At 44.4% G+C, this 15306-nt stretch overlaps 1 protein-coding gene across 1 annotated transcript in view; it reads right to left on the bottom strand.

The window, feature by feature from the left end:
- Positions 1 to 13789, bottom strand: part of fam169ab (family with sequence similarity 169 member Ab) — a 14856-nt gene extending 1067 nt beyond the window's left edge. Inside the window, exons 1-14 of the mRNA XM_083670618.1 lie at positions 13662 to 13789; positions 8267 to 8403; positions 7954 to 8053; positions 7657 to 7742; positions 6316 to 6487; positions 5352 to 5531; positions 5058 to 5180; positions 4434 to 4558; positions 4022 to 4064; positions 3744 to 3849; positions 3340 to 3547; positions 3053 to 3253; positions 2501 to 2827; positions 1 to 2434 (exon numbers count right to left, since the gene is read on the bottom strand). The exon at positions 1 to 2434 is cut by the window's left edge and continues 1067 nt beyond it. Of these exons, the coding sequence (XP_083526744.1) occupies positions 1823 to 2434; positions 2501 to 2827; positions 3053 to 3253; positions 3340 to 3547; positions 3744 to 3849; positions 4022 to 4064; positions 4434 to 4558; positions 5058 to 5180; positions 5352 to 5531; positions 6316 to 6487; positions 7657 to 7742; positions 7954 to 8053; positions 8267 to 8401 (2418 nt within the window). The 5' untranslated portion in view covers positions 8402 to 8403; positions 13662 to 13789 and the 3' untranslated portion in view covers positions 1 to 1822. The remainder of the gene's footprint in view (positions 2435 to 2500; positions 2828 to 3052; positions 3254 to 3339; positions 3548 to 3743; positions 3850 to 4021; positions 4065 to 4433; positions 4559 to 5057; positions 5181 to 5351; positions 5532 to 6315; positions 6488 to 7656; positions 7743 to 7953; positions 8054 to 8266; positions 8404 to 13661) is intronic.
- Between the last annotated feature and the right edge of the window lie 1517 nt (positions 13790 to 15306).

Here is a 15306-nt window from a genome sequence, read left to right on the forward strand (position 1 = left end):
AGGCTACATCTCAATATTCTAACTGGCATCCTCCTGTTGCATCCATTCCTTCACTAGCTCAGCTCTGAAAGAACAGGACAGATGAAAACACACTCCCCAGGTAGGAGTCCACCATATTGCTTTCACCTATCCTGCGTTTCAGATCAGTGCAGACGAAGGAGAGGAAGCCCAGGAGGAAGCCACATTAGACAGTTGTGATGCACCCTGTGATATGACAGGGCACAGGAGGAACCTAGCAAATGTCATATAAAGAGAGAGATATATTTTGTCCCTTACATAGATGTTATATGTGTTATAGATAAAGGAAGGGTTTAATAGAGGCGTTGCTGAATTTTGCTCTACAAATTCTGGACCAAAACACCCTTGTGAAGGCCAACTTTTGGAATTGTAATTCTGATATCAAAGAGGATTATATATATGGCAACATTGACACCGTCTCTGCCTGCTTCAAGTTTAAGAAAGAGGAACGAGGAAACACCATCACAGTGAATGCAACTGACTCATTGTGTGACCTCATTGTCTAACCATCAATCCCTTAGCATGGTACTGTACACATCAATAAACAAACAGACTGGATGCATCTCAATACTCTGAAATGGCTTCCACTACATGGCTCCTCTATTCCATCTGATTTTAAATGGATCCCAGCAGTGATTGTATTTCACCTGTCGAGACAGCAAGGAGGTTAGGAGAGAAAGCCACTCAAGACAATTGAGACGCACCCACATTCATGTTTCTATCTTTGGCTCATTATACCATCTAGTGTTCACAACGTGAACCAACATTCAAATATTAATAACTGCATACAATTTACTAGGAAATAATGAAGATAGCTAAAATTGTGCTATTTTACAACTGTGTATATCAAAAATATCACTGATATATAAAAAGTTGTATTCACTTCAAATTTCTATTTTAAGCATAATATCATACAGCTCTTTTATTCAATAAACATTTATCTTGATATTAATCATACAATAAAGTATACATTGTCATAAATCATACTTGGGCAGGAAACAACTATGATATATAAGAAAGATTTATTAAATTCCTAATTCAGATCTTTAATACCAAACATTGTTCTTCCTATTCCAAATACACTTTTATTTGTAGATGTGCGTGTGCGTGCGTGTGTGTGTGTGTGTGTGCCGGTGGGAGCATGTGTGCGTATATGCCATGCAGGCTACAGACTCATGTTAATTCACAGCTTTTGCAACATAACATCTTCCAGAACATCCAAAAACCTAATCTGAACACCCGAACATCTAAAAAGTAAACTACATGATTTGATGTGTGCTAAGGAGGAATCTTCAATTAAATAACACATTAACTCCTGCAAGACCTATGAACTAAGAGGTGTACCTGTACCCAAACCATGAATTTGGAAACAATACAAGTGACTTATAACAATCCACGACCGTCAATGAATAACAAATAATAACCCACTTTGCAAAATCCCCATCCCCAACAACAGGCAACCCTTAGTACAGTAACAAGTGGAACAAGGTAGTAAAAACAAAAATGAAATCACAGTTTAAAAATGAAAAGGTTTCACATTGGCATATTGCAACAGCAATGCTATGCAATATGATATTCACATATTAAAAATGTGTATCAAGATAAAACAAAAGAAACAACCAACTGTAAGCATAACCCTAACAACATTGAGAGAGGATTCAAGTTAACAAGTGACCCCTAAACAAAACCTGGTCCACTTTCCTCTGTGTGGATTTTGTCAGTTGTTGAGTATAAGTAAAGGCCAATGTGAGCGTGCATGCTCATGTGTGTGTGTGTGTGCGTGTGTGTGTGTGTGTGCGCGCACTCAGGTCTTGCTGCGTCGTTTTCCTCGGGCTTTGGGTGGAGACTGGATTGGTCTGCTCTTCCTCCTCAGTGCTCTCTGATCCACTACTGGTGGTTCCTCCTGTTCCTCCTCCTCCTGTTCCTCCTCCTCCTGCTGCTCCTCCTCCTCCTCCTCCTCAGCGGAGCTCTTCTCCACAGCTTCCTCTTCCTCATCTGTCGTTGTAGCCTTCACCTCTTCCTCCTCGGTGACCTCAATGACCTCTGGAGTCTTGGCTGGTACTCTGCTCAGTCTCTTAGATTGACGTTTAGGCGTGGCCAGGCTACCTCTGCCCACCCTCCTCAGGACCCGAGTCTCCCAAGCCTCATCCGAGCTCCTCTCCTCCACCTCCTCATCCTCTGTGGTGGCCATGGTGTTCTCTTCCACCTCCGTCTTCTCCTCCACCTCTACTCCCTCTGTCTCCTCCTGTTCTCCCTCCTCCTCCTCCTCGGCTGTAGGTTGGTTTTCTTTGTCCTCTGGGGGCTGGTAGGACAAGTCTGCTACCCCAACAAGGAGCACTGCTTCTTCGCCTCTGTACGCTGGGTTGGCCTCCTCCTGCTCCTCCTCCATAGCCACCGTATCATCCTCTTCCTCCTCCTCCTCCTCCTCCTCTCCCTTGACTGGCTCCTCCATAGCTTTCTCCACCTCTTCTTCCTCCACCACCTCCTTGACTGGCTCCTCCATAGCTTTCTCCACCTCTTCTTCCTCCACCACCTCCTTGGCTGGCTCCTCCATAGCTTTCTCCACCTCCTCTTCCTCCTTCATGGGTGCAGCTGAGACCTCCTCTGGTTCAGCTGGCTCTGTAGATGCTGGAGGTTCCACCTCTGCTTCCTCTGTCATCTCCCCAGATGTGGAGGGTTCTTCTGGGGCTGGCTCCGGTAGCGAGGGGGCCTCCTCTGGAGCAGAGGGTGCTTCCTCTCCTGCTGTCTCTTTCGCTTCCTCCTCACCCTCTGGCTCCTCAGACTCAACCAGAGCTGTGTCTATGGTGTCCTGTGGAGGACAAAAGAGAGAAAACATGTCAAGCTGTTGTGAACATAAACTCACATACAAGAAACGCTAAAATGCCTCCTACGCATCTCAGAGGCAGACTGAAATCCTCTTTTAATCAATACTAATGACTAACGATTGACTTCAATAATGGTCTGGACCTTTTACAGTCCTTTTAAAGAACTAAAAACCAGATACTTGATTGTCGTTCGACTGCCCCTCCATCACCTCTTCTTCCTCCTCCATTTCCACATCCTGCTCTGTCATCCCATTCTCCAGCACAGCTTCAGGCTCCTGAGGAACCTCCTCCACCTGGGCCTCCTGTGCCACCTCCTCTGCCATGTCGTCCACTTCTTCCTTCCCCCCCGCCTCCTCCTCCTCCTCCTCCTCCTGGTCGTCAGTCAGCTCACCGTTGACCTCCTCCACCTCCTGGGGAGGGCAGAATCACTGTCAGTGGGATGTCTCCTCTATTCTATTTGAACAGAGACCCTGGACTGAGATCCAGCCCCTCTTACCTGAGCTGAGGGCTCCTCCTCAGGGGCCACCTTCTCTACAGGGGCTTCAGGGGCCACAGCAGCCTCTGCCTCTGCATCCACGGGGCCTGAACACTCATCATCATCATCATCATCCTCCTCCTGCTCCTCCTCCTCCCCCCCCCCCTCCTCCTCCTCAGCAGCCGTAGTAGTAGTAGAAGCCCCCACCTCTGTATCTTCATCCTCCAATCTGAACACATAAAATAGGAGAGTATATAACTTTGAGCCAATGGGAAGCATTTGTACTCAGGTCTTTCATTTAGCGGACCATTCATTACAGATCGTATTCAACGGGTATTTTGATGATTCATATTAAGCTGATATTTCAATGTTTCTCATATTTCTCTGGGATTTAAACATGCTTAGCATTTCTCCGGGACTCTGACCTGGTCATTTTCAGAGGCATGCTCTCCTCCAAGGACTCCGTCTCCTCCCTCCCTCGCTTGTTGCCGCCGCTCCTCGTACGTGTAGACACCGGCGGGTCCTCCATGTCTAGAGAGAAAGACAGAGAAGCTTTTCTTTTACACATCAAACTATGCGTAAATAGGAAATGGAGAAGGTAAAAGTCACTCCTCTTCCCTCCATTTCATTCAAAAGGTTCTTGACAACTAAGAGAAGCTAAAGTGAGACATTGTTAGTAATGCTCTTTAGGGCAGCTACTTACCTTCTATTAGTTTGAGGGCCTTATTCACCACCACTACATCCTCCTAAAACAAACAACAATGACAATCCAAAACAGCAAAAAAAATGTTTAGTCATCATCATAAGGTTATCAAATATTTTTCATCATTGTCTTATGACAGATAGCGCGACTCCGTCCACACTGATTAGCAGTTCAGGTGAAGCGGCGTCGCGTAGAATGACGACACCTGACGTAAGACAATGCACTTTCCATATGGAATGACAATATCCTACTTTTCTAAGGTTTGTGTATCTTCAGAGGACAAACAATAACAAATAAACAATAATGAATCTAGTCAAACAGCTGAACGAGGACATTTGAGATGGAGCAGCAAACGTAAAAAGTGAGCAAGAAAGAGCCAGAGAAAGAGAGAGAGAGAGGCTGAAACACGTACAGTGACATCCAGGCAGTTGTCGTCCTGAGCCTCTTCCTCCATGTCCAGGTCCAGGTCGCCGTCCGTCTCTCCGGTTAGCAGAGATGCTCGGTGGTCTCCGTTGGCCGTCACCACGTGACGGTTGACTTTATAAGGATCAGCAGAACAATAAGTCAATTATGGAGGAATAAGTCATGTGAGGAATGCCAGTCATATCACAATGTGCCCAGCGTGACCAATAGTTAACCCAGGACCGGACTGGATATAGATCCAATGGTACTCATTTCAAGAGTAGGATCGGCTGGTTTGGCTATATGAATGTAATCCATTTATCACCAATATCATTATGATGTGTCAACTAGCTACAGTCTAGATGGCCCAGTGGTTTGAATCACAGTGCTAACAAGGCTAAGATTCTGGAGTCAGTTGCCAATTGGAGTAGAAATATATAAACTGAATAGGTGTATTCAGGATATATGTGCATGCTATAATGGATAATATCAGTGAAACTGATAACAGATACATGACCTGAATGAAGGATTAGGGTTATGATTATGGTTCAAATCAGATTTCTGGGTGAAAAATGTCACAGTTGTGTTCTTACAGCACGGCCAGTGAATGACAACCATGTTACGGCCCTCCTACCCTTCAGTGCTAGTGTCTTCAGCTTGCTAGCCACGTTCTCTCTCTGGTAGGGCCCTCCCACACCCTCCACCACCCACAGCAGGTCCGCGTCTGCTGGGTAGCGATACAGGTACTGGGCACAGACTGGGGGGGGGAGGGGGGGTCACAGAAAACATACATCACAAACTTAAAAAACAACACCAGCATGGTCTTTTGACTTTACATGAATGTCTTTCTGTATCATGCCTTCCTTGTAAAATACTGGTTAGGTAAAGGGAACGGCTTTATGTATGGGTCGAGACAGGGGGTACTTGCTTTTGTACATGGATTGAGAGAGGGGGTACTTCAAGCCCAGCTGGTCGTCTTTGAAGGAGTCCACAAAGTCCTCCAGGATCTGCAGGCCATGGCCGTGTCCACGATGACACTTCCTGATGAAGATGGAGTTCATGACAGGAAGCTGATAGCACTGGCTCACGAAGCTGTTGCACAAGCTATCTGTGGGAAGAGAATGAGTGATTTAACTACGCTGTATGATACATGAATACAAGGTTATCAAACTCAATATGTCACCTCGTAGGCAAAGTTGTCAAGTTTGTATTGGAGTCACTAAAAACTAGAGTCAAAATATATAGAAATATGGGGCACTTAGTGGCGCAGCACACTAATGCGCATACCACATAAGGTTCCTGGTTCGATTCCGACACGTCTTGCATGTCATCCCTCCTCTGTCTCCCATCCTTCCTGTCAATCTCTACTGTCTCTATCCCAATAAAGCAGAAATGCCCTACATATATTTTAAAAAATAAATTAAAAAAATATCTATATCTATATATATAAATATAAAGATAAATACACGTCAACCTTCTTATTGGCAAATTCTTTAAAAAGGTAAACAAAGCAACATTTAAAAGAAAAGTCAAATGGTTAATGAATGGTCCAGAAGTCTGAATACACTACAAGAGCATTTCCTCGATTAAAGAACATTACAGTCAAAACCGAATAACAACCTCTGGCAATCTTCCTGCTCAATGTGGTTCCAATAAAATTGTGGAAAATTAAATTAATTCCAGCTCATCTTGCTAAATACCAAAGTGTATTGTACAGCATTTACCCTGCTCAGAAGTGGTCTTGTCTCTTTTCTGCTACTAACAAAAAAAGATGGGGACGATGTGTAGACAAATAAAGGCAACCGCTCATCTTTATGTTTGACAAACACTGTTCCTCTGAGTTTGATCAAAACCTCTAATCTTCAGGTTTGACCAAATAAAACCCTGCTGACCTTTGGGTTTGACGGAGTAGAATCCGATGGCCTGTCCGTCCTTCCAGAGGATCTTGGCGAAGTCGTGTTGGCCATGGCAGAGGAATGGAATCTCTGGTTTGTCCATCTCATTGACCCGGTACACGATCCGGTTTAGAACATAGAGCACAATCCTCTCCCCTACAGTCCTCACCTGGAACACACACACACACACACTCTCACTGGTCACAGAAGGCAACACACAAGCATATGTATGCTCACGTTCGATTTTAATACAAGTGTATCAGTGTTACATTGTTGATGATGTATCTACTCTACAAAGAAACACCAAAAATATATACACTGAAATGCACACACACATACACACATACACACACATACACACACACATACACACACACATACACACACACATACACACACACATACACACACACATACACACACACACGTCTGGAGACAGGATATTGCGTTTGTCTGGCATAAGGAGAGAAGCAGAATCCAGGCAGGATATGAGCAGATACAGAGATGCTCTTTTGGACAGTAAAACAACATGAAGACAGAGAGCCATGCCAGTAAACAAGACAGGGTTGCTCTCTGTCCTCCACTCGCTGGCCTGCGGCTGTTTATCCAGCCCAGGAGATGCCTACAGGCATTGTTTTCGAGACACACTCAATCTCTAAACGTGTGTTTCATTTCTGAAACTTTGTCTGGAAGCACAGCACAAAGACAGCACTCAGAACAAGCTCATGGCTCACTGCCTGGAATCACCCTGCAACTGGTTCTGATTAGCAGAGAATAATAGCTAAGCAGACAAACAAATAGACACTCACCCACACGTACGTCCACCCCCACACACACACACACACGTACGTCCACCCCCACCCCCACACACACGTACGTCCACCCACCCACCCACCCACACACACATCCGTCCACACACACACACACACAGTTGTGTTTGTCGTCATAAAAAAGGTCAGGGCCAGGCTCTAAACCCACACTTACTTAAATGTAATTGTAATTTACAAAAAAAAAAAAAAACAGTCTTTTACACACTAGGAGGAGAGGTCTAAGGACAGGCACACTACTGTACTGCATCACTACTGCCGGTTTGCCCTCTTCATTTTGAAATAGGTTTAAATAGCCTGAAATATCTTTTCACTTGAGTTTCTGAGACAGGATATTGGTACAATAACGTGCTATTGTACCGAATGCATGACATAGTCATGGTACCTGGTTGGTTCTGACAAGACATCGTCAAGCTGGCAACACAACAGACAGGTGCGCAGGCTAAGCAAGTAATGCAGAGTTAATGGACCCAAGTATTCAGCCACAAAGCATTGTGGGTGCCTAGTTTACCTTGGAAAGGCCAGTCCTGGAGGGGTCAGAGGTTCTGAGGACGTTGTCCACGGCCCACCAGCGGTCAGCCAGGTACAGAGCTACCACTGATCACCACCAGGAGGGAGACAGCAGGAAGGACCAGAAAAGAGTTAGATATTTGGTTATCTACCAGGAATTACTTATATTACCTCCTAAGCTAATTTGCATAAATCTATCCTAGGCAGAAGCAAACAAATTATTTGACCATACAGAATATAATACATCCTCTGTTCTGAATTAGAATAACAGAGGGGGATGTGGCACCATGCAGGCTACCTGTGAGCTGGTCTTCTGGGGCAAACAGGGCCAGAACCTTGTGACTGAGGTCCCCTCCATAGATGGGCACAAAGCCCATATTAGACAGACTCACCCTGATCTGAGAGGGAGAGAGATGGAGATGCAGAGAGTTGAAGAAAGGTGGAGAGGGGAGGTGGAGACCAAGAGGGATACATATTCCTAGAAACATTTTTCATACAGTGTGAATGAACCTATGAGGAGCTAGTGTAATGCTACTCAACTCAGCACCAGATGTGTTGTGTAAGAGCACTGTTTGTGTGTGTGTGTGTGTGTGTGTGTTGACATTTTCCACCTTTCTGTGGCTGGTGAGGGTGAAGCTCTCAGCCTTGTCTGGGCTGACGTAGCGCAGGCGGCTCATGTAGCTCTCTGCTGCCTTCTCCATCTCCTCGTGGCTCACTGACCCCAACACATCCACAGGGAAATCCATCCCTAGGGTCAAAAGGACAGCAGCAAATTCAATGACAACATGAAGTATACAAACAAATCAGTCCCAATGTTTAGTGGGGTCTAGAGCCAAAGTCATTCATCTGTCAGGAGAATGTCCATGTAGACAATAAAACAACATCTGACACAGACGTTACCATGACGTCAACACTTCAGTGAGACCCTTTAAATGTGTCCCTTCCCCTTAACACACCAAAAGATTGATGGCTACACTTCATCTGCACCTGGCCACTACATAGCCACATAAAGCACTGAAGATGGGAAATAAACACTGACATTTTGGTTGGCTATCAGACTTGGCTTCCCCCCCACCCCCACCACCACCACCACCACACACACACACACAATTATAACCCTTCACCTTCTATGTAAACTGACCTGTTTCACCCAGACATCAAATACCTCTCAAACACACACTGCTCACAGCACTGTGTTACTACCACAACTCTGTGACCTGCGCACACGTACTGTACACTTGGGTCGCAAATTCACAGCACTTTTATAGCGGGTACAAACACACAGTACATCAAGTAAAAACTTAAAACAATGCATGCGAGCATGCACACACACACACGCCTGTCCCAGACTGGCAGCAGGCCTAGCTGTCCTGGGACACTCTCCAGCTGTCACCCCAGATCTGTGTCACCCTCACAATCAGAACGCCAGGGACACAGAAACACGAGAGCACAAAAGAGGGAGGGGCAAGCGGATTCAGAGTCATTACAGAGCCAGGCAGCCAAGTGGCTACTGTAACCCCCATTCAGACTGGTGGAGATCACATCCAGGTTAGCTAGGAGCTAGTGAGCTAAGTCCAGATAAGCCTAAATGCCACAGTCAAGGCCAAAGCACTGCTTTAGTTGTTGACTTTCCTTCCCTCCCCTCATTATCCATTATTACATAACAATTTATACCAAACATGATGCCTTGCATTATGCCTGGACAAATACCACTTCAATTGTGGCCGAGAGGGGGGAGAACCCGACTGAGGAAGGCAAATGTCATCATTTGAACTCAACTAATCACGCGAATACGGGGTGTGTCTTCAAAAGGAGGAGCTTCAAAACCCGCACACAGGTGGGATGCAGCAAAAAAAGAGGGGGGGGGGGGGGGGGGGGTTCTGTGGGTGGCACTGGTTGGCAGAAGAACCAAAGGCTATGCGCTGCTCGATTTGGATGGTGCTCCTGTTTACTGAATGTTGGCCAACTTTGGAGGAGTCGACAATTGAGTGAGAAGATTATGGTGTCGAGTGATTGTGGCTGTGACAATAGGGCCCCCGCAGGGAGTTAGAACTGTGAGCTGCCTGGTTAGTAAACAAGCATGTTCCTACTCTTACTTATTAATATACACACGTTGCTTGTGTGAAACATGAGTTGACTCTGGTCACAATAATGTTCAGGAAAACACTTTTCTGAGGAAGTACCCTGTCTGAATGCCTAGCTCTACAGCTCCACAGCCCCCTCCCCCATGGCTTTACCAGAGAAATTTGGTTCCAACTGGTTTGAGCTGAACATTTTGGGGTTGGCACGTGTCAATGCTGTGATGCATTGGGCACGCCTCCCAAGACAAAATCTGGGGTAAACACTAGGTGCTGGTTAGCCCTCAGACTAGCATAACATGACCCCCTCCAAATGGATCTCATCTCCATTTCACACACGCGACACGCCATACACAGAAACATACAGCCACACACAAACACACACTCTAGTAACACATTTGATCATATAACTTCTGAGTTACTTTCATTTTTAGTAAATATAGGTCCTACTTTTCCACTATAATAAAGGAAACTAAACTGGAGCAGATGTTGCTCATGCGTGTGATCGTATATGTGCGCACAAACACACGAAAAACTTTTCTCAAGCAGCTTAGAAAAAGATTTGCAATACAACCCTGAAAAAACACAACTGACAACAAAAGCTTAAGGCCAGTGTATACATATCTGCCTTAGTTAACCCTTGCACTGAGCCTATATGTTACTACATAATGTCCTTCTATAGGGCCAGGGCAGGAAACAGATACCCAGTCTGGGCCTCAGAACTGGTTCACACTGGATCAGAGAATGAATGTGTGATGTCACAGAGAGCACATGTATAGTCACTCACTCGCACACACTTTCTCTCTGTTGCGTGTGCCTGGAGGGAAACTCACACACGCACTCCATAGACAAATAAACATGAGCAGAGAGCACAGAGCTGTTTTTCTCGTTGTGTCACATACAAAAAGAGTTCTGCTTTCCATACGACCCACCAAATAGATAACACCTTCTCTGTGACATTGACTAGCTAACAAACACTTTAGTCTAGAAACTCTCTTTCTAGCACAATGGTCAGTGTTATGCGAGCGCGCACACATACACGCTGTAATCTATCACTCATCTCTGGTGGAGCTTTACATTCCTCACCAAGTCCCCCTAACCTCACACAAAGCCTCTGCCTCTGCAGAGAGATGGCCAGCTCAGACCCATTATGTGCACTATTCCAAACCAACTTCAAGCCCCTAGCCCCTGGACACTATTAATACACATTGACTGGGTGAATGTTTCATCACAGGGCCTATCAGAGGAGAAGGTAGTTGGTTACCATATCAACAACACCTATCCTTTCAGATCTCCATTAGTGTCAAAAGTACAGTAGGAGGCAGAGCAAGGGGGTTGGTTTGGAATTGGGCAGTTGTCCTCTACTAATGCAATGGGTCTCTCCAATAGCTCGTCACTAGCATTACAGTGAGATCTATTCCACCAGGCCAAGCCGATAACAAAGGCTGTCTGCAACACTGAATGTGTTGGAGAGACTTAAACATGATCATACATGTCATTTAGGGTTCAGAGACTTGATAAGCAAGTTTTAGATACAGTTGACATTTTCCTCATTGTTATGCGAGTAGGGCTCAACATCGGCCTCATTCAGCCTTGTATAGTCACACACTACATACTTTATTTAGCGTTTATTTTAGCAGGGAGTCCCATTGAGACCATGGTTTCTTTTACAAGAGATCCCTGCATACACACAGTTTACTATAATACATAATACACAATTATAACATAATAAAACTCATTTTTCAATAAACAGGTCCTTAATCAAAACTTTAAACTGCCCTAGTGTCACCAGAGCAACCAATTGCAATGTTCTCTGCAGATTGTTCCAGCAGCGAGGTATACCACAACAAATCGGATTTACCCAATTGGGTGGAGACCCGAGGAACCTCAAGAGTTAACCAAGTCTGAGAACGAGTTTGGTCATTTATGCTTTTTCATTTCAATAATGAGGTTAGATAACCTGGGAGTTTATGCAGAAAGGCTTTATACACAAAAAGGGAGTAATGAAGAGATCTACGGGACTTTAACGAGGTCCAGCCAACATTTTGATAAAGTATGCAATGATGAGTATTAAAACTATCACCTGTGATAAAGCAAAGGGCACTATGGTAGATGGCATCCAAAGGTTTAAGAGTAGTGGCTACTGCACCTTGGTAGATGACATCACCATAATCAAGCACTGGCATGAAGGTTGATTGCACTGCTGTCTGCTGTTCAGGGAAAGGCAATATGCATAAATCAGATACATTTTTCTGTGATTTGGTAAATATTTTTTTTTTTCCAGCATTAAGTGCCAACCTCAGCCCAACAAATCTCAGAAAGAGCCTGGTTAATCATGGGGGCAATAGCTTTAAATATTGAAGATTTCTCTCCTGCAGCAGGATTTGGACCAAGTAATGTGGTGGCTATGAATCAGTTTGCTTGGTCATCCAACTAAAGTCTTTGATACTTCTTTACGACCCACACAATAGATATATATTCCTACTGTAGCCAAGGCCAGGACCCAAGAGGAACGGGCTGTGCTCTACCAGTAGGCCCCAACCTACCATTTGGGAAACCCCACAATAAAGACGTACATCAAGAGAAAGGCACAGGGAATGACAGTATTTCCCTCTCCCTTTCCCAATCTCATTAACCCTAACCTGTTAACAAACACAGAGGATTGATGTAGTCATTGTTTTCTGTCTTAATCTAAGGGATTTGTTCCTCAATCCAATTAGACAATTGTCCCTATAAATTATAGCTGTGAGGACTAGGGAATTTGGAATAAGGATTCTGTTTTTCTTGAACCAGGCTGCAGGAGTTTCAGTGAGGCACACCACCATGAAACAGAATGGATTATTTGGGGAATAGAAATAACTTCTCTTTTTTAGATCTTAGATAGCCAAGCCCTATAGCTGGTGGCAGTGTTGTGAAACATCATACTCTTAGCCTTGACAAACAAAAGAGAACAGTATGTTCTTTCAGTGCAAAATACAGGTTCACCATGTATTCTGACTTATCTGACAAAGGTCAAATCAAGGCTAGCAAATGCAAGAAAAGACACGTTTTATTGTATCAATGCGAGAAACGAGATAAATATAAGATCGGGTAATGGAGGCCTCGGGCGACCAGGGGGGCGTGCCTATATCCTAGAATAAGCCTATGCCTTTCCAAAGTTTGTGATCCAGCGAACACATAGCCTAAAAGGAGACCGCGAAGTAAACAAAAACCTAACCCCAACCGTGATCTATGGTGCCAACTAATAAACGCAAAATACCTTAAATTGAGGTTTACGCGTGATCTTTTCGTCCAGGTATCGCCCTGTATGTCGCTTGAAATATTTACATTCCCTTTAAATAAAAGTAGGCTACAAGCCTAGGATCGCGCAAAAAAGTAGCCTAAGAATGAAGAGGGTACGTTCTATGGGGGTGGGGCGGTATGTATTGTTGTACCCTCTTGCTCACCGAAAACAATATGGCATATCAACTCTGATTTAAAGTTAGGCTACTGCACATTTAGGCCTACATGACAACAATAGGCCAATTTTGGTCAAAATAACTTTATGTCGGCGAAACGCGAACCCTTAACTACCCACACCACAAGCACACCCACACTCCAGATACAGGAGTCCATTTCCAACATTTCAGTCTATTGCTTTATCCTTAGACTACCCACATGCCGTGTTCATTGCAATCGCGTCTGACGACCATGCAAAATAATGATGATATTAAAAGAAACAACGCCTACATGTATTCAAAGCAGAGAAGCTGCATTTTAACGAGCCATTTGAATCCAATCTAAAGTGATGCTTGCTACTCATCGAGGGCCGTGTCATCCCCGGTGCGTTGGTGGACTTGTGGGCTATTCTAGCAACAAAACACAAATCTCCGATTCATATAGGCTAAAATCCTAAAGCATCAAATAAAGTAGAGGATTGATAACTCACCTTGCTGCTGTTGCTTAAGCGAAGGCTATTTGTTTTATTTATTGTGCACAAAAGCGGTATATTAATGGAATGTTAGAAACCCAAAAGCCTCCCTGGTAGCGTAGCTTCCCTGCGCGACACTACGCACGTTGTCAGTGATGCGCGCGCTCCGTGCGTTGCCCTCTGGCTGCTCTGTTGGGAGTGGGACAGCAAGAATGTGCTTAATCACGTTACAGCGATTACAACGCAATAGAAGGGCCACGCTGCAACTGTTTTACTAAATATTATTCCTTGAAGGGCCATTAGAGTTTATGTATTATGCTTATTAATTGTAGGCCTGTCTATATGTCTTGTTGCCAATTTGTTGCCCAATAAATTGTGAGTTTAAATAATTATGACATGCCTACAGTATAATCTCTTAATCCTAATAATGAAATTGCCCTTGCAAATATTATTGATTTTGCCCTCTTGCCTGCTACAATGTGACTGTGTCACAAACCATGCTTATATCTATCAGCCTTCTATCGGCTTTAATTGAAAATGCAGAAAATGCTCCAGTGCATAATTAAAATCATGATTACTACGATGCACACAATTAATAAACTTGACTGTCAACATGAAAAACTGTATGTTGCAAGTTAGCCTATACCCTTTAGCCTGTAGTATGTGTGTTTCGGGTGAGTGGGCTACGTTCCCATTGATAAAAATAGCCGCAAGCCTTTCCGCCATATGTTTGCTCAGAGCATGTATGGAGGCACTGGGTTCAATTTCAGCTGTGTGCAACCTCAAGTAAACACTCTTCATTCCTCACTCTGACAGGGTCACTGTCTGTCTGTCTGCATGTCTATCTGCCTGCTTGTCTGCCTGTCCTGTTGGTAACAGTAAACTCATCTTCGGGCACCTGTTAGGTGCTGCAGTTCCTGACAGCCAACAGATGGCACTATTTTCCCTTAATATATTCTGCTCTTCTCAGGTGAGAGCAAAAAAGAGTATGGCGAGGTTTCCACTAGATACGTGATCAGTTTTGAATTGATACCCCTGAGTATCAATACGTTTCTGACAACAGTGGAGATCTTGACCCCAAAACAACATTGTAGTGGTGTGATCAAAGTATTTAAAATATTGCCAAATACTTGAGGTGTGCTTTATTAACATACACGCTCGCACAAACACACATGCACACACGTACGCTCGGACACACACACACACACACACACACACACACACACACACACACACACACACACACACACACACACACACACACACACACCTTCTCTAACCTTCTCTAAAATAAATAATGAACTGTAACTCTAACCTCTCATGGCTGTGTCACCCATCAGTCAGGAGTGTACTGTGTTCTTTAATTACTTAAACCGCTTACAGGAGCAAGGAGACAGATAGAGTCTAGAACTTAATAACACCCTGAATGTGATACTGAAGTGCTAACAAACACCCCAGTGTGTAGGCTAAAGAGAGGGCGGGGGATGGAGGCTTCTGTTGCCTGGGCTCATGTCTTGAGGTATCTGGGCTTCTTACATCTCAGGGGTAATCTATCTGAATTACACTGCAGATTCCTCCACACTTTCTAAAATGAGGAAACAGATGAGAAAATAAAGATCACTGTGTTGTGGTTTCCTCTGGTGGCTTCCTGTTTCCTCTGATG

This window comes from Argentina silus (assembly GCF_951799395.1).
Source record: "Argentina silus genome assembly, chromosome: 5".
Taxonomy (NCBI): domain Eukaryota; kingdom Metazoa; phylum Chordata; class Actinopteri; order Argentiniformes; family Argentinidae; genus Argentina; species Argentina silus.